Source organism: Phytophthora sojae (genome assembly GCF_000149755.1).
Source record: "Phytophthora sojae unplaced genomic scaffold PHYSOscaffold_2, whole genome shotgun sequence".
Classification (NCBI taxonomy): Eukaryota; Oomycota; class Peronosporomycetes; order Peronosporales; family Peronosporaceae; genus Phytophthora; species Phytophthora sojae.
Genome location: NW_009258116.1, coordinates 1,718,494 through 1,735,550, shown reverse-complemented (window position 1 = coordinate 1,735,550; position 17,057 = coordinate 1,718,494). Strand labels below are relative to the sequence as shown.

The following is a 17,057-nucleotide window of genomic DNA, read 5'->3' as shown; positions in this document are numbered from 1 at the left end:
AACGCAAGCGGAAGACGTACGGCAATTGAACGCTCAGCGTTCTGCGAGGACTGCGCTGCGTTCGAGATTGCTAATTGGGAAGCACATCACGCTGTGGCTGAAATGCTAGCCAGATTGGTGCAGCTCACAAGAAGAACAAAAGGTAGTGTTTTGATGGATTAAACCTGTGTGAAGTAATGATCTAATCTAATCGATTCTGCTTGACTGTCCTGGTTGCTCTTTGGTTGTGTGCAGTAGGGATTTCGAGTGAGGTCTCCGCACTTCTTTCGCTGACGGCAGCTGCTGCACGAGGTCTCTCTGCGCTTGCGCGACGAAATGAGTGGTGCGTTGCTGTTCGTCGATAACTTGGGTGGGGGGTTCTTATCCTTCAAGCGGCAGCGCAGCGCATTGCTCGACAGCGGCAGGTGAGGATAGTACTTCGTATAGACTGTGTGGATGTATTCCCACTTCCCATTTGAGTTCGGAATTGAATTTGCAAGTTCACGCAGCATTTTGATGTGGTCTGGTGTTATCGTTGCGTGCTGCAGGGGTGGTGCTGTTGTAGCTTGGGCGGCTGACTCCTCGCCGTCGTGCTGCGGGATCCTCGCAGTGTCGCTGCATTTGGGCAAGGTGTTTCCAGCTGAATCTCTGTACGATAGCGAGACGTCCGGAGTCCCGTCCGCTGTGGCAAAAGTTGGTGGTGCTGGCAGAGATGTAGAGTCTGAAGATTGAAGAAGCTCTTCGGCGGTCCCCTGTGGAGCCTGTTGAGCAGCACCGGAAGGTTGTTCAGCGAGTACAGGCTGGGATTTATCTCGGTGAGAAGTGGTGGAGCGAATGCTGGCCAGGATTTCAGGGGTCAGCTTCAGCTTGATTTTCAAGTTGGCACCGTAATTCTCCTGCTGCTTCAGATTATCCCATCGCGATAGCAGGAATGGCTGTGATTTTGGGTGAATGCCAGCGCATACACAGCACGCAAAGTCGTACACCATCACGAAGACTTGTCTCTTTTTGCGGATATCGGACAATTTTCGAAGCGCGGTGAACAGTTGTGCCTGCAGCTCCTTCTCCCGTGCAGTATTGGCGTCACACGGAGCAGATCGCACGAAGCGGAATAGTTTCCGATCGCGGATTGTTGAAGGTTCCGGCCGCGATTTCGCTGTGAACCCATCGATCTTTGCGGACAAAGTGATAAAGCTGCGTCGCTTCAGCCGTAACTTGTGATTGGAGTTCGAAGACACCACAATATTGTACATGATGGTTGTCACCATGGCGCAACCTGACCAGCTCTGCCCCGCGGCCTTTTGTTCCACCAACACCTGCCTCGGAAGCGCGTGCTCCTCACTAGAGAACCCAGCAGCAGCTTCATAATCGAGCTCATTGAGGCACAACGAGTTGAAAAAAGCGACGCGAGGCAACTTGCCGCTCTCGGTGAAGGTGATTTGCTTTGCCAAGAGCTCTCGGATCGTGGTGCTGTGCTGGTGGGATCGTTGAAGGCTGCTTTCCAGAGCTTGAGCGTCAATATTTGTACCCTCAAACATTTGCTGCCACTGATCGAATCCAAAGTCAAGGGCTGTTGCTGAGCGATACGCGGGCTGCTGCAAGGGTTTCGACACGAGCCTGCTGACATACTCAAGCTGCGGTGAGTCTGCAACGACTCCACGGCATAGCATTGCTGTCTGGGCTAACGTCAAGATGTCGGCGTGCTGCAGAGGCGGGTTCCGGCCATAGCTCGATCCAACTTTGAGATTATGCTGCAAAATGTACAAATCCAAGATACATAGTCCGACCTCAGCAGACACAGATCGAGCAGAAGAAGTTTTTTCAGCGCGGAGTGTATGCCTTCAAGCTGGCTGGTTGACACGATACGAACGTCCTTGCCGCCTCCCTCACTGAACACGTTGTTCTCCACGTACAAATCACCGCGCTTGACCTGCTTCAAGTTGCTGTCCACGCTGCCTTGCCATTCTTGCTCGCTGCAGCTGATATCAGTAAGGGCTACGTCTTGAAGTGCTGTAACAAACCTCGCCTCCATCTCTTCTGGCGGGCGCAGCTCCCCATCAACACTGTACATTGCCTCATGTAATTTCTTCGACAAAACCTTTTTTCTGCCTTGCCTTTCACTTTCTCTGTGAAACGCTGAACAACATGAAAAGGATCTTGACGAACTTTTGCCGACGAACCAAACACCGATGCAGCCAAGCTCCGAATAGCATTCGCGTTGTCGCTAATGAGAAATCACTCGTCCTCGGTATTCACCGCGCCCTTGACATGCTCTAGCAATTGACGCGTCTCATCGTGATTGTCTGAGCGAGTCAAACGCCGGCCAACAATTTGGCCAATCTCATTCTGGAGCAGCAGCAACATTTTTGCGTCCGTCATACTCTCTCTCTTGCCAGTCGCACCGGGCCATACCTTGAGTCTCTTACAGAATTTGACTGAGTGGTCGATCCGAAGCACCCGTTTCACGTCGAGGCTGCTCATAATCTGCTCGCAAAGAGCGCTGTAGATATTGGTAGACTGCATCCACGCTGCGGATAAGGTCTCAGCACCGACAGGCGTTTGCTGCGAGCAGTACTGAGCGACCGTCGGCGGAGTCGGCGCCAAATACGTGGGATTGACCAGCCGCAGCTGCACAACACGGTCAGCAAAGAGGCATAGGAGTTTATAGTACCGCTTTTCACGTCGCCGTTGTATATTCTCCACCGTGCGCGATAATCCATGAGGCGACGTCATCCCCTCGTGCACCAGTTCCATTAGTCGCTTCGAAATTCCAAACTTGTTATCACATAGGGGAAATGCATGAGTAGGCGGGCTTCGCGCTGGATGTAGCTTGCTGTCACCGTAGAAAAACAGCTCTTGTGGTCGCCGGCACACTGATACTTGATATACAGGGGGTGGCTCTTGCTATCGACGTCCTCAACTGTTCTTTGCTTGTACTCCTTCACCCTAGGTGTGCATGAGCAGCCTGGCATGATGCAGTACGGCTTTTGGGTACTCAGGAACCCAGACGACTACAGGCCATTGAAACAGGGAAGAGAGCAACACGTCGCCTCGGATGGCTTCGGGGTGCTGAACTACAGGAGGGAAGCTCTTTTTGCTCAGAGCCTCATGGATGAGTCGCTTGACCTCACGCTGCTCCAGGCGTAGCTCTGCTTGCCGCGGCTCTCCGTCGCCAACATCCTCCATCGTTTCTGCTCAATTCTAAACTGAACTTATAAACTAATATGCGGCGGAGTATCGGAGTTCGGAGTTCGGTGTCGGATATGTCGGGGCCTGTCGGCCCCAACATATCGTATAAACCCGGCCGCGCGGAGCGAGCCGGCGGCGGCGCTCTTCTGGACGCTCCTGCACCGCGGTCATCGCGGCCTGGAGCTAGCCCAAGCTCACGCGCGTGTTACGTGGTGCTGCATGGCGCCATGGCCTGCTGCCACAGCGCCACAACGGGCCATGCCACCTTCCTGGCCCCGCGGTCTGCCGCGCCCTCTGGGCCATGCGTGGCAGACAGATAACGGGCAGCTAACGCTCTTGCGTTCCTACGTGCGTCCTCTACGCAGCGCTGCTGTCGCAGAGGCGCCCATCGGCTGCAGCTTGCTGCCCGAGCCACAAGGCACGCGCAGCAAGCTGCAGCCTTGCACGGACAAGCTATTCAAAAAATGACCGGTCATTTCATATCTGACCGGGGTGATATTTTGGAAATGGTTTAATCATTTCGGGGGCTCTCAAGTGGCGATATTATTTGTACCATTTGCCAATCCTGACCCTTATACACTGCCCTACCCCTAGATATATGCCGTGTAGCCATCATAAAGTTTTGTCTTGTTGTTAGTATTCTGTATGCTGACCGTCATTCTAGCATATGTATCCTTCACTCTACGGGCATATCGATGATCATATATATCGAAAAGACGCTCAGTTGCGAATTTGCCGCCGGCGGCACGAAGTCGACAGCAGCCAACACTTCAAAAGGTGAGCGTGGTTGATGGCTTTGTATGCACTTCTTTATGAGAGGGCTCACCTCGTGTTTGATTGCAGGGACAATGGTGCGCTTAACCCACTCCGCCGTTCACTGGCGGCGTCGGTGCATCAATGCCACGTCCAGCGAGGACGAAGAGAACACGCCGCCGAACATCCAGCCCAGCCACCAGTACGACCGCGGCAGCAAGCGCCGCATCGAAGACGCCAGCGAGTCCGCCAGCGCTACGGGCACGGCAACGCCTCCGTGGCTGCCGCCAGAGAGAAGTCCAAGTTGGCAACGAACCCGCCGCCAAGCCAGGAGTCGACGTCTGCGCCCGTGTCGCCGCCGGTGTCCAGCCGCCCGTACGTCAACCCCACCACGTCGTCGCCGGTGCTCCTGGAGACGTCGCCGAGATCCCCAGCGGCGTTTCAGCCTCGCCACGAGGGCCGTCGTGCGTGTCGTGAAGCTGCCGCGCCTTACGCTCGCTGGCAGTCGGCGCCTCAGCGCGATGCCCGACCCGTCATCAACCCACGCGGGGCGATGCGAGTCACTGCGGACGAATCGCCTCGGACGCAACTACGGGGGCCGCGGTCACGGGATCGGTTCATTCCAGCGCAGTGGCCGCACCGCGTGATTCACCTTCGCGAACGGTTCAACCCGCTCGCGATGGTATTTCCGTCGGTGCCTCACTTTGGGTGGTGCGACTGCCCATCGCCGTGCCGTGTGGACTCCTGCCGCAATTCGCTAATGCATCTCTACTGCAATATCAACTGCTGCCCGTACGGGGGGGGGGGGCTCTGTGGCAACGCGCTGGCCGAGTCGAGCAAGGTGTATATAGGGAGGAACGTGCGCACGAGGTCGTTGGGCGTGGTCGCTGGCGAGGACATCGAAGCGGGCGAAGTGCTGGGGCAATACCTCGGCGAGATGGAGCATTTGAGTGTTTCGCGCACGACCCGACCGCGCAATAGTGGCTACCGCTTGGTGATGAGGCAGCGGCCAGAGCGACCGATGTTGCCAGTCTGCATGGCGATCAGCGCCGAGAACATGGGGGGGCTGATGCGCTTCGTAAAGCACTCGTGCCAACAGGTGGCGAAGTTCGTGGAAGTGGCCAACGGCCGCCGTACCACCGTGGTCGTGGCGTCGATGCAAGACATCCACCGCGGCGAGGAGGTGACAGTCGACTATGGCGACGACATGTGGTTTGTTTGCCGCTGTGGGCTGGACGTCTGTCGCCACCGCAACATTCAAGACGCTTAAGACCCGTGAGAGGGCCAAAGAGTGAGCTGGACGAGAGAGTAAGCAAGGCGAAGAGAGAGACCAGCGATAAGGAGGAGGAAGCGAAGTAAAGGAGGTGTAGTTGTGTAGGTAAGCTATCCAGCGAGTAGGGTGTCGAACTAGCCGTGTTTGTACTGCATACAACAATACATTTTTCTTTGTCGTTGAATTGAGCTGCTTCATTATCTCGATGTTGCTGGCAGCAGCCTGCTGCAAACGTTTTGCGACGGAAAGCCGAACTCGAGACTCGTGCGTCTTGCACTTGACTTCACAAAGATGTGTACGCAGCACGAGAAGTACATGTGATGATGAAGGCGCTATAAGATCACATAACTCATGACGGACACGCTAGCAGATCATGAACAACATGTTTGATTTGAAGCTTAGTGGTAAGTGACAAGTATATATTAACTAGAACGTGAATGATAGCCTCGCTTCGAAGAGCATGCGCGCCTTCCACTCATGCCTTCTGAGTCAGTGCGCCGATCAATATGAGCATCTCTTGAGTGCGGGCGCGCGCATCTTCGCACTCACTGCGCGCACGGCCATCTCTCTCCAGCTTTTTCTCACGGCGGCGCGCCTCAGCTTCAGCCTTGGCTTCCAGAAGGCGGGCCTCGTTAACCGCCTTTTCGTCGCGACGGCGCTGATCTTCCTCGGCGCGACGGGCGTCAGCCTTCCGCTCGCTCTCTTCGCGGAGCAGCAGAAACGTATCGAGGATGCCTACGGATGCGCTTAGCTTTGGCGTAGCTAGCTTTCGCCGTGTCTTTGTCTTCTTCATGAGCGCTTTGGCGCCCACCATGTCGCGAAAGCCGGCCAAGTCCACACCTCCGAGACGGTTCGACGTCTTGTGGAGCTTGGGGTACTTGGCCGCTTCGGCGGCATCGCGGTTGGTGGCAGCGGCGGCACCTTGAGTCGATGGCTGCTGTGAAGCATCACTACTGGGGGCAGTAACAGCCGTCTTACGTGGTGGTGGTAGTCCTCCCGAGTCAGCACGATGTGTACTTGGCGCTGCTCGGACAGGAGCAGGACGCGGCGTGCGTGCAAGCTCGTCCAGATCATCGGTGGTCGGCGGCGACGAGAGCAAGTCTTGGAACGCGCCTCGGCTCGATGAGCGGCTGGAAGCCGTCGACTCGTCCTCGGCCGGCTCGTCGGAGCCCGGCGACTCACCACACCCACAGTGGCGGCAGTGGGCACTCCCAAACCTTCGCCCTCGCCGTCGCCGTCCTCGTAGAAGCTGTCGTCCGGGTCGACTTCAAAGCAGAAGTCGGGCTGGTCGTTGTCGGCCTCGTCGTCCATCTCCACGACGTTGGCCTTGTCGTCGATGGCACGCCTGACCTCCTTGGCTTTCTTGATGAGCGGGGGGATCTCCTGCACGTCGGTCGGCTTCCGGGTGCTGTGAAGCACCTTGAACTTACGCCGTAAGCTCTCGAAGCCTCGAGGCCTGTTGGCGTTGTACGTCATAGCGAGGCGTTCTCACTCGTCCCTGCCGAGCGGCAGCATCTTCTCGACGAGCGTGAGGAGGCGGTCGACATCGGCCGTCGAGTAGTCGGTGGTTCCAGAGTGCTTGGGCATCTACACACATACGAATCAATAAAAAGTCAGCCACGCTTCTCATTGCCACGTTGGACCGCGTTGGCGCGGCGCACCGGGAGTGGTGGGCGGGGGCGAGGCGGCGGTAGCTTGCCAGGGCGATGCCTTCGCCGCCACCAGTTCGCATCGATCTTGAAAGGATGATAGTAGCTCACAACTTCAACGCTGCGCGCGCGAAATCTGCGCGCGCAAATAGCAAGTCAGTGTACGTGAAAACTTCGAACGAAGATGAGCCCATCAACCCGTCGTTTGGCGCGAAACTTGGCGCCAGTTTTTCATGCTTCCCAGCCTGTTGCGAGCCTGCAGCTACTTTGCACTCACGGCAACCACCATCAACAACCGCACAGCCATAGGTTATCTCAATGCAATTCATATGTTCACAATACGCTCCATCCCGCCTGAAAACGTCGTGCGTATCTGCGAGATGCCGACCGTGCGGACGCGATAGTTAGCCATTCTGAAGATGTTGTTGATTCGGTGCTCACGAAGCTCGGGGTCGTACGGCAGGGGGAGGTTCAGGCGGCTGTACACCTTTTGCATGCTCCCCATGCCCCCCTCCGCCGCCGGCCTCACGGACGTGATGGCATTATGAAGCGTCCGCGCGGAGCTTCTCAGCGACGGGAGAATCCTCTCGAGATCGCCATCTTTGAGAGAAGTCAGGATGCGACCGTCCATGCTGGTCGAACACAGGAAGGCCGAGTCCGACACCACGTTCATACGTGTGTCCGGGCAGAGGGTAGGGTCGAGCAACTTGGAACGGAAGCCCAAGGAGGTGTCGGAGTCGTTCCACGACCCGGGGCAATTGTGCTTACACCAAATGATACAGCTGTCGGCTGCGAAGCAGATTGTGCCAGTCACGAAAACGGTGTGCAACCACCCGTTATACATGGCGTTCTGCAAGTCCGCATTCGACGGCTGCTGAACCTACAATATCATCGATGTTAGCATTTTCTCGTAGCAAGTAATATTTCGCAAACTACAACTCACCCTGAAGTTCTTCCCATCAATGAAGCCGAATGTGTGTTTGAGAAGCGGCTCGCGGGCATCCACAAGCTTTGCGAGTTCGGCTTGGCGAGCAGGCGAGGGCCAAGAGATTCTGGCAGGAGCGTAGCCTTTTAGCGACAGCGATAGCGCTTCCTCGGCGCGGCGTAGCGTCCTCGATATGGTGCTCGGCGGAGCCCCAAACATCATACACAGGGAGCTCTGCTCCATCGACCCGACGTAGAAGCACAGCACCAGGCCCAGGATCTGGTGGTAGTGTCGGAGCTTCGAGGGCCGCCCTCGTGCCGTGCTGCGTGGGATGTAGTAAAAGCGGCTGAAGCGCCGCAGTAGTTGGTGGAAATCCGACCTGAAAGTATGCATGAATTAGATATAGCGCAGCAACTTCAGATAGTAAGTAGGGTCGCACCTGGTCAAGCTCGTCGCGTTGAGGTTGATGTCGCTTCCGCGCGTGTACAACATCATCCACACGGAGTCGCAGGGCTTGTCTAGGCACTGGGTGGTCAGGTAGTGCCTGGTCCGCATGGCGATCCTCCACGCCTCTTCCACGAGCTTGTCGTACACCTCCCTGCGCACCTCGTGCAGCGTCTCCTCCTGCTCGACGAAGGCGCTAGCCAGCTCCAGCATCGCATCGACGTCCTCTGCGGACATCGCTCCGGCGCTTGTGTCCGACGCGCGCCAAATTTGAAACTGGTGAAATTTAGAAGGGATGTGGCGTCGGCGGTGTCCGGAACGAAATGACGGGTACATTCTTAACCCCCAGCAAGCGTCTATCATACCGCCTGATTCAGGGCGATATCAAGCGGACACAAGTGACGCATGTACAACAATTGCGGTGGAGACTTTGAGCGCTATGTCAACATATATCTTTGTAAACCCTGTCGTATCGGCTGCAGGTATGACAGCCCGTTAATGTATATCTGGTAGGCGTCCATTACATGTATATGCAGTGTGCTGTACGACGGCATGCGCACATCAACACGACGATTGCGGTTGTTGGGGTCTCTTTAGAATGAATGTTTTGCTTCGGCCAGGCCGTCAAAGGCGCGTGTAGGATAGGATGCCTTTGGATCAACAGCAAGCAATCCTGTATCTTTCTCTATCGATCGGTGATCGGAAGCTTGGCCGGTTAAATGGTCGGTCAGATCACGGTATCGACTACAGAAACGACGCTGGCCAAAACTGACAAAGAGAAGGATAATTTACCGGAGGCACCAATACAGTAAGGCTTATAGCCCGGATAACTATATTACACCAATACGGCAAAATCCCATAACGAAGTACTGATAACTCAGAGCAGCAAAAATATTTTCATTGGAGAATTTTTTCCTCTCGATAGGCTTATGTTCCATAACCGCGATCGTACGCCTCGGTCCGCCAGAATGAGCAAGCCTCCTTCTCGAGCCCTCGCGATGATGAGGCCCAGGATAGCCTCAGCTTTCGAGCGCGGCTTCACGTATCATAAATTTCTGTACAAGCTAGCTTCACGCTTGTCCTTTTCATGTAGATCAATCTGGTGGCCAGCGCTTCTGGTCGCCGACGAAGCATCGGGACACCAATGGTCGTGGAGCCATTGACTTTACAGTACAATCGTCAATTTAAACGACCGCGAAGCACCAGAAGTGGCAATGACCGGTTTGGTATTGGGAAACAGTCCTATAAGGGTACAGGGCACCAATTTGCCACCCAAATCCACAAATTTTGTTGTTGTGTTACGAAAATTGGGAGTTATGAAGCCGTGCGCACACCATCGGAAAGCTAGGCCCTTTGGCTTTCTGTTGCGCTTGCGATCACGACAAGAGTTATGGCTGCTCAGAAAATCCACATATTTTTACGCGCGCCTTCCGACAACCGAACCATTTTGCCCAGTGTTTCGCCTAACATTGCTTAAGTGCTAACAAATGCTCCGTACTGCCGCTGGTAGTGAGGCTAGATAGCTTTTCTCGGGACTGCGGCGTAGCCTTCGCTAGCAGCACAGCTACGTTCGCGTATCAGCTACAATACGCGTTTGCGGAACTCATCCAAGCTAATCTGGGTGAACCGAACGAAGTTAACACCGTCGCGGGAGGTTGTGCTAGGAGTCTGCAGCCGCCGTAGCAAGTTCACGCAGTTGATGTCTGTCAGCACGTTCACGAGGCTGAGACCAAGACTCTCTCGTCTCTCTCACAACAGCCGAGGGGAGTCCTGACTCACGTCGTGACAGGAGGGCGGCGGGTGTTCAAGGTTCAAGGCCTCTTGAATCAAGGCAGCGATTTGCGAGGGCAATCTTCCTGGCGTGAGCGGCCCTTGCCGTTAGGTCTATGCGGTTCGAAAAATAAAAAGAGCGCGTTTGAGGACTTCAACTTCAGTTCGAGTCTCGAAATAACACTTCTGAAGTAACTTTTACGTGGTCCACTTCAAGAGACCCGTTCATTCATTCCTAATCCCGCTGCATTCCGTCGTCTCTCCTTGACGACCTGCCCACGCCATGGCAACCACTCCACTTGACGTCCAGGTCCAGACGACGGCCACGGGCTTGAATCAATTACATGTAACGGCCTCCCTGTCACATAATGTCCTGCTTCCTTCCCGGCACAAATCGCGCTGTGGTTGCAGTTGAAACTCTCTGATCCTGCCGATCATGGACTAAAACCAAAGGTAAAGACGCGCGGCTCAGCGGCCCACGCACGCCCCAGGTCCGCTTGGGTCGCACGTCTGCTTGGGGGCCCAGAGGCAAGTGCTAGCTAGCCCTCTCAGCTCACTTATCAATTCGCCTTCATCCAAGCACCCAATTACGACCCCATCCAACCGACCAAGCTCCAAGATGCTCAAGTCGTGGATGTCCGCTGTGTGCTACACGGCCTTGAGCTTCGCCGTCTTGAACAGCGGCGTGGCCAGCGCCGACGAATGGGACGCCCGCGTGGACGAGATCATGGCTACCTTCACCAACACGGACCTCGCCGGCCAGATGACGCAGATCCCCGCGTACGGCCTGGTCAACTCGACGTACCAGCTGGACGAGGACAAGCTCCGCGGCTACGCCAAGTACCACGTCGGCTCGTACCTGAGCCCGCCCATGTCGGCGTACGGCGAGATCGACGGCCGCTGGGGCTGGACGACCGCCGAGATGCGCGACTTCGTGGGCCGCATCCAGGAGATCGCCATGGAGCTGAACGGTGGCCACCCGATGATCTACGGCACGGACGCTGCCCACGGCAACGCGCTGATGATCGACACGGTCTACTTCGGTCAGCAGATCAACGCCGCCGCCACGTTCAACCCGGACCTGGTCTACGAGCAAGGAAGAATCACGGCCAGAGACACCCTCGCGTCCGGTATCTCGTGGATCTTCGACCCCGTGCTCGACAACATGCACAACCCGCTGTGGCCGCGCGTGTACGAGACGTTCGGCGAGGACCCGTACCTGACGTCGGTCATGGGCGCTGCTATCGTCCGAGGCATGCAGAGCTACAACGAGTCCGCGGCCTGCATGAAGCACTGGATCGGCTACGGCTGGACCCCCACAGGTTGGTTTTCCGTATTGGACGTGCATTTGGCATTGCTGAATTATGCTGACTAACAGTATTCTACGATGTTGTTTACAGGCCACGACAAGGACGGCGTCACTATGAGCGATTTCGACATGATGAACTCGTACTTCCCTCCGTACAAGGCTGCTGTGGACGCTGGTCTGCTGACGGGCATGGAGAACTACATCTCCGTGAACGGCGTGCCGATGGTGGAGAGCAACAAGTACCTGAAGAAGCTGCTGCGTGACGACCTCAAGTTCGAAGGCCTGATGGTGACGGACTACGCCGAGATCAACCACGTGCCGGACTTCCACAAGACCGCGCGTAACATCAACGAAGCCGTCAAGTTTTCTCTGGAGCGCACGTCCATCGACATGAGCATGGTGCCCGCGGACATGTCGTCCTCGGCTTCGTCGCTGCTGACCTCAAGCTCGTCGAGTATGTCGTTCTTCAACGAGACGCTGGCGCTGCTCGAGGAGGACCCGGAGATCGTCGACCGCATCAAGGAGTCGGTGCGCCGTATCATCAAGACCAAGCTCAAACTGGGCCTGTACGACAACCCGCTGCCCGGTGAGGAGTACTTGAGCATGGTGGGCAACGACGACGACGTGGCTGCCGCGCTGGCGTCGGCGCGCGAGTCCATCGTGCTGCTTCAGAACAACGACAGCTCGCTGCCCCTGCCCAAGGACGCGTCGGTGTTCCTGACGGGCCATAGCGCTCACAACGTCGGCTACCAGTGCGGTGGCTGGACTCAGCAGGGCACTGGTATGTCGGGCAACGACATGTTCGCGCACGGCGTGAGCGTCAAGGACGGCCTCGAGAACGTCGTTGGCAACGGCTCCTTCACCTACTTCAACGGGTTGAACGTGAACGGTGACTACACGGAAGCGGACCTCGCGACTGCCAAGGAGTACGCGAGCAAGGCCGACTACACCATCGCGGTCATCGGCGAGCACAGCTACGAGGAGAAGACGGGCGACATCGACGACCTGACGCTGCCTCTGGGCCAGATCGAGTACGTCAACGCGCTTGCTGCTACCGGAACCAAGGTCATTTTGGTGCTATTCGAGGGCCGCCCGCGTATCCTGAATGACCTGCCCGAGAACGTGTACGCTGTGATCAACGGCATGCTGGCGTGTGAGCAGGGCGGCCAGGCTGTGGCCGAGATCATCTATGGTGAGACGAACCCCAGCGGCCGCATGCCGATCACGTACCCTAAGTACACTGGTAACGTCATGATCCCGTACCGTCACCGTGTGAGCACCCAGTGCGCTTCGGGCGACTACTGCGTCCCGCAGTGGGACTTCGGCCACGGTCTGAGCTACACCAACTTCACGTACTCGGACATGCGCATCAGCACGACCAACGTGACCTCCAGCTCGTACTCGGTGAACGTCTCGGTGACCGTGACCAACTCGGGCAGCGTGGCCGGCAAGGAGACGGTCATGCTCTTCCTGACTCAGCCGTACCGCTCCATCTCGGTGCCTGAAGTGAAGCAGCTCAAGAAGTTCTCCAAGATCAGCCTGGACGCGGGTGCGTCGCAGACGGTCGAGTTCGAGCTGACAGCGGCCGACTGGAGCGTGTACTACCCGCAGATCGGCGAGGGCCTCAAGCTCGTGGCGGAGGACGCCGACTACGTGATCGCTATCAAGCCCGAGACGGACTGCGACGTGTACAACGAAACTGCTGCCGCCAACCCGTTGTGCGCAACGTTCACGCTGGCGACGGGCGAGTACCCGTTCGGCTCGCTCGTGGCGGAGTAAAAGCAGTTGCACGGTGACACTCCATCCGGTAGCTGGAGACGAGTGTTTAGTGCGGGCGCTGCATTATGCGAGTACTTCTTCGACTTGGCTGGGAACACCAGTGGTATAAACGCTGGTGATGGTACCGGTGCTAATTGCCATGATAAGGGAGAACTGTGGCCCGCGTGATTCAAGGGCGTGGCCCCTGCGGGGCCACACCCATGAATATCGCGCGTGCCGCAGTTCACTTTCTGAAGCTGGTGCATGGGTCTGTTAACGTGCATTTCCTGCCTCAGTCTGTAGTTGCCGTTGAACCTGTTCGGTCGACATCCTTCTGGCTGGTGTAGCACGAAGGTTGCGCCAGGTTACGCTTACGCGTCCAATTAATCCGTTGGGAGCTGTCCACCCCCTCATGCTTCGATAAAGGTGCTGTTCTATTTGATACACTGTTGCCAAAGTGCACGGCTTGCGTCAACTTTCCTGTACATGACATAGTAATAGTTCGTTCTCTACAATTCTGTATCGGAAGTTACCTCGACATACGAGCTACTACTATAGTACTCCGCAAACATGTAAAGTGGTTTTCAGAAGACACTAACTCTGCTTGCAAACGTGTTTGTATGTTTGCTGCTCTGTCACTAGCATTCAAATTAGTGGTTCCTGAAGCGAATGAGTACTGGTCGTCGAATTCACACCACGCAGTAGCCCGAGATAATCTGGTATGAGGATATCATTGGTTGGTGTATAGAGGAGAAGAAGTTCGCGTACGAGTCAGCTTTCGGTAACTAAAAAGAGCTTCAAGATGAAGTGTTCACAACTGTCTAACTCAAGTTGAGTTACTCAACGAACATGTTAGCCAGATTCACTGCACACAACAGCAATAAGACGTCTTATTCCTACAACAAAGTCGTGCCTCCGGCCCGAATAAGTTGACAAGAAGGCGCACGCAGAGAAGACCCAAGAAAGAAAAAAGTGTCCTGATCGTACGTGAAACTAGCTACATGTACATGTAGCTGTTTGGCTTTTTGCAGCAAGATGTGCGCCACCTGCTGCACTTGCCGGCTTGAAGGTGTTGGCCTCTTCAGCAAATGCTTAGAGCCTGTAATCTGGAACTTTTTTAAGGTTCCAGGGAAATTACCTTCAGCATGTTTGCTATTACTTATTTCTGCTACCAATCCCCGCGAACTAGGCGCAGCGTGACAAGGCTCGTCAGCGACATGACTTGACAGTGTTACAGCAGTGTATGTATGTACTGTAGCGCACACTGGATTACTGGGGGAGGTTCTGCCGATGGGTTACCGTGATCACCAGATATGACAGGGTATAGACAACGAGGTGCATTGGGAGGGGTACATGTATACAGGATTGCTGCCAAATGAAAACAGGCTCGCTCAGTGCTACAATGCGCATGTCTGTACCCCATTTACCCAGCTGAATGGTTTCTTTTTCAGCCAAAATCGGCATATCACCTTTGCCAGGTATTTTCAACCACAGTGGTTCTGTCGTAAATCGTTCCCAAGCAAAGTGGTTTCACATCATCCAGAATCTAAAGCCATTTTCAATCAAAAAGCAGTCAAATAAAATGGCGAGTGGGTCTTTTTGAGGGTCTATCGTGATCTAGGTGACGTGGGCATTCCATCTATGTTTTTTTACGTCGAAAAATAGCAACTTTCGATTCTCATAGACCCTGCTCAAGATCTGGACTGGTCTGTTTGGCCCCATATGGTTGGGCAAGCGATTTTGCTTTACCAAGACTGTACAAACTACTTTGGTTGAAAAGCGTACCTTTTGTCGCAGTATTATGATGTGCAAAACCTTCCTCACCACTTTGGTGGAAAAAAACAACAACAACCATATTGCCTGGAAATACAGTACAGTAGTGTACAGTACAGAACTCCCCGCCTTAGCCAAAAAGGTGGGACCAATAAATCTTGCAAGGTTAAGAGAATTGCAAAGGAGGCTAAACATACTGATTTATTGCAACCTTGCGGCGGATAGCTATTGTGTAAGCTTCCCGCACTGGACACTTTCCCTCCCTTTTTCAGTTAAGTCAGCATATGGTGAATTTATGCACGGATGTGCATGGAAATGCTGACAACAGTGATTTGTACTATCTGTGCGAGGTACCAAACTTTATGCAGGCGAGGGTAAGCAGGGGAGTTCTGTCCCGGTACCTACTTTTAGTATAATGATGTGGAAAACCTTCCTCACCACTTTGGTGAAAAACAAAAAAAACATTTTGCCTGGAAATACAGTACAGTAGTGTACAGTACCGGTATTCTACTTTTACCATGTATGTCAGTGACATGTACATTTGTGATTCAAGTTATGATTTGTAACATACAGATGTACCATATGTGATAAGGGGGAGCGCTTCCTTGACCCCGCCCTATTCTGCATATACTTCGAAGTATATATGTACAGGTGTCCCCGGCCTATTCGCCACAGTGGTACTTATGATGTTTGCGAATCAACAAGATTCACGCGGTCTGAACATAAATGAGTATGTAGTGACTTACTACAAGCTTAGCTCAAGAATACGGTGGAGGTATTCCCGCAACGTGCCACTTGTCGCAGTAGGTCTCGCTGTACACTCATCTAAATCAATATATTTGCAGAAGTAGCGCGCAAATCTCGAGTGCTTGTTGTACTTCCTGTGCGAGGTACATTAAAATATACAGCCGGGACTAGCCCGGGGACGCCTGTACATGTAGGCTATTCATGCGCGCTAGAGCACGTCAGCTGGCGTGGAGATGAGGTTTGGGCCAGGGGGATTTGAAGAAAGACTGCATTTCGGATTTACTCTAAACAAATTGCATTCAGCATACTCACAAAGTGCATCTTAGTGCATCCGCACCATCATTTCAGTCGCGTGATGCATTTATTGCGGTATGCAAATTCATACGCCCTCGACGATATTATTTACCTTATTACGGTACATGTATCCTAAGTTGGGATACATAACGCGGCCGTTGGCACGCGCAGCAAGACTGGGATCGCCTATCAGATGGGCTTTCCGGGTAGAGCATGTTCGTACCGTATGTGAGGGCCGGCTCTCGTCAAATCTACGCTACACAACATTATCTCACCGTCCTTAATTCTCAAATTTCTTTTGCCGGCCAGTAGTACAAGAGCAACAACAATGCGGTTCACGACCTTCCTAGTTCTGGTCATCGCCACCTTCGCTGCTTGCGTCAGCTTCAGCAGCGCCGACAGCGCTCCTCTTGTTGACCAGGGACGCAACCTTCGAGCTGAGCAAGGTGGTCTTGCCAAGGCCGACGACCTCATCGCGTCGGCTGCCAAGCGTAACGACAACGCCGCCTACTTCTTTCAGACGCTGCGCAACAAAGCAATACTGACCAAGGCTGACAAGCTGGAGGAAGCTGGGAAGACGGTAAAGGCTGGCATTCTGAGGGAGTGGGCTGCGCCGATCTCCAGGCTCACCCAGGCGCAGAAGGACAAGCTGTCGATGACGTTTGCGGAAGTGGCCAAGAAAGACCCCAAGAAGTGGTCCACAATGAAGAAGCTTCTCGTGGCTGCGCTCGGCGTCACGGTTGCTGGTGGGCTCATCTACGGAGTTCACAAGTACAATTCCTCGTAAGGGCGAGATTCAGTAGGACCCCAGTTTGGGTTTTAGGTTCGTCGTCGTGCGAGCATCTATCTACCCTCACGCTCGGCTGAAGATGCTACACTTACTACTGTAGTTCGTAGCTTGAGATTACTATTCTCTGAGGAATCTGAAATCTGAAGACTAAACTTCGTCGAGGTTGGATACTGGAGACTTGCCGTTATGCTTGCTGTCATTATCAGGCTCCCTCTTGAGTGGCCATACTTTGTTTTAGCGTTGATGTGGCCTGTGAGGCAAAGCTGCAGCGGGGCTGCCGTAGCTCCTTGCGTAGAGGAAGACTTTACGACTCAAAGGGTCCAACAGGGTCCTATCCGAGGACCCACGAAAACAAGTCAGAGACTTCTTGCAAAAGACAAACTGTATTCATTCTCTTATCTGCG

General features: G+C 54.5%; 6 protein-coding genes across 6 annotated transcripts; 3 read left to right on the top strand and 3 right to left on the bottom strand.

Annotated features, from left to right (window-relative positions):
- Window positions 1-158: 158 nt before the first annotated feature.
- PHYSODRAFT_324496 (hypothetical protein) lies at window positions 159-3,165 on the bottom strand (the record flags this gene model as incomplete). Its single annotated transcript, XM_009520263.1, has 6 exons — window positions 159-1,730; window positions 1,850-2,029; window positions 2,392-2,607; window positions 2,683-2,754; window positions 2,820-2,925; window positions 2,975-3,165. The coding sequence occupies 6 exons, from the start codon at window positions 3,163-3,165 to the stop codon at window positions 159-161; spliced, it is 2,337 nt and encodes a 778-aa protein (XP_009518558.1).
- A 1,516-nt stretch (window positions 3,166-4,681) lies between these two features.
- On the top strand, window positions 4,682-5,191 carry PHYSODRAFT_481357 (hypothetical protein; the record flags this gene model as incomplete). The annotated part of the gene is made up of 1 exon (XM_009520262.1): window positions 4,682-5,191. The coding sequence occupies one exon, from the start codon at window positions 4,682-4,684 to the stop codon at window positions 5,189-5,191; it is 510 nt and encodes a 169-aa protein (XP_009518557.1).
- Window positions 5,192-7,168: 1,977 nt separating this feature from the next.
- On the bottom strand, window positions 7,169-7,687 carry PHYSODRAFT_478832 (hypothetical protein; the record flags this gene model as incomplete). The annotated part of the gene is made up of 1 exon (XM_009520261.1): window positions 7,169-7,687. One exon carries the CDS (start codon window positions 7,685-7,687, stop codon window positions 7,169-7,171), a length of 519 nt encoding a protein of 172 aa, XP_009518556.1.
- Window positions 7,688-8,164: 477 nt separating this feature from the next.
- On the bottom strand, window positions 8,165-8,449 carry PHYSODRAFT_478806 (hypothetical protein; the record flags this gene model as incomplete). Its single annotated transcript, XM_009520260.1, has 1 exon — window positions 8,165-8,449. The coding sequence occupies one exon, from the start codon at window positions 8,447-8,449 to the stop codon at window positions 8,165-8,167; it is 285 nt and encodes a 94-aa protein (XP_009518555.1).
- A 2,109-nt stretch (window positions 8,450-10,558) lies between these two features.
- Window positions 10,559-13,151, top strand: PHYSODRAFT_541069 (putative glycoside hydrolase). The gene is made up of 3 exons (XM_009520259.1): window positions 10,559-11,304; window positions 11,383-11,704; window positions 11,747-13,151. The coding sequence occupies exons 1-3, from the start codon at window positions 10,602-10,604 to the stop codon at window positions 13,068-13,070; spliced, it is 2,349 nt and encodes a 782-aa protein (XP_009518554.1). The 5' UTR covers window positions 10,559-10,601; the 3' UTR covers window positions 13,071-13,151.
- Window positions 13,152-16,191: 3,040 nt separating this feature from the next.
- On the top strand, window positions 16,192-16,650 carry PHYSODRAFT_484584 (hypothetical protein; the record flags this gene model as incomplete). Its single annotated transcript, XM_009520258.1, has 1 exon — window positions 16,192-16,650. The coding sequence occupies one exon, from the start codon at window positions 16,192-16,194 to the stop codon at window positions 16,648-16,650; it is 459 nt and encodes a 152-aa protein (XP_009518553.1).
- Between the last annotated feature and the right edge of the window lie 407 nt (window positions 16,651-17,057).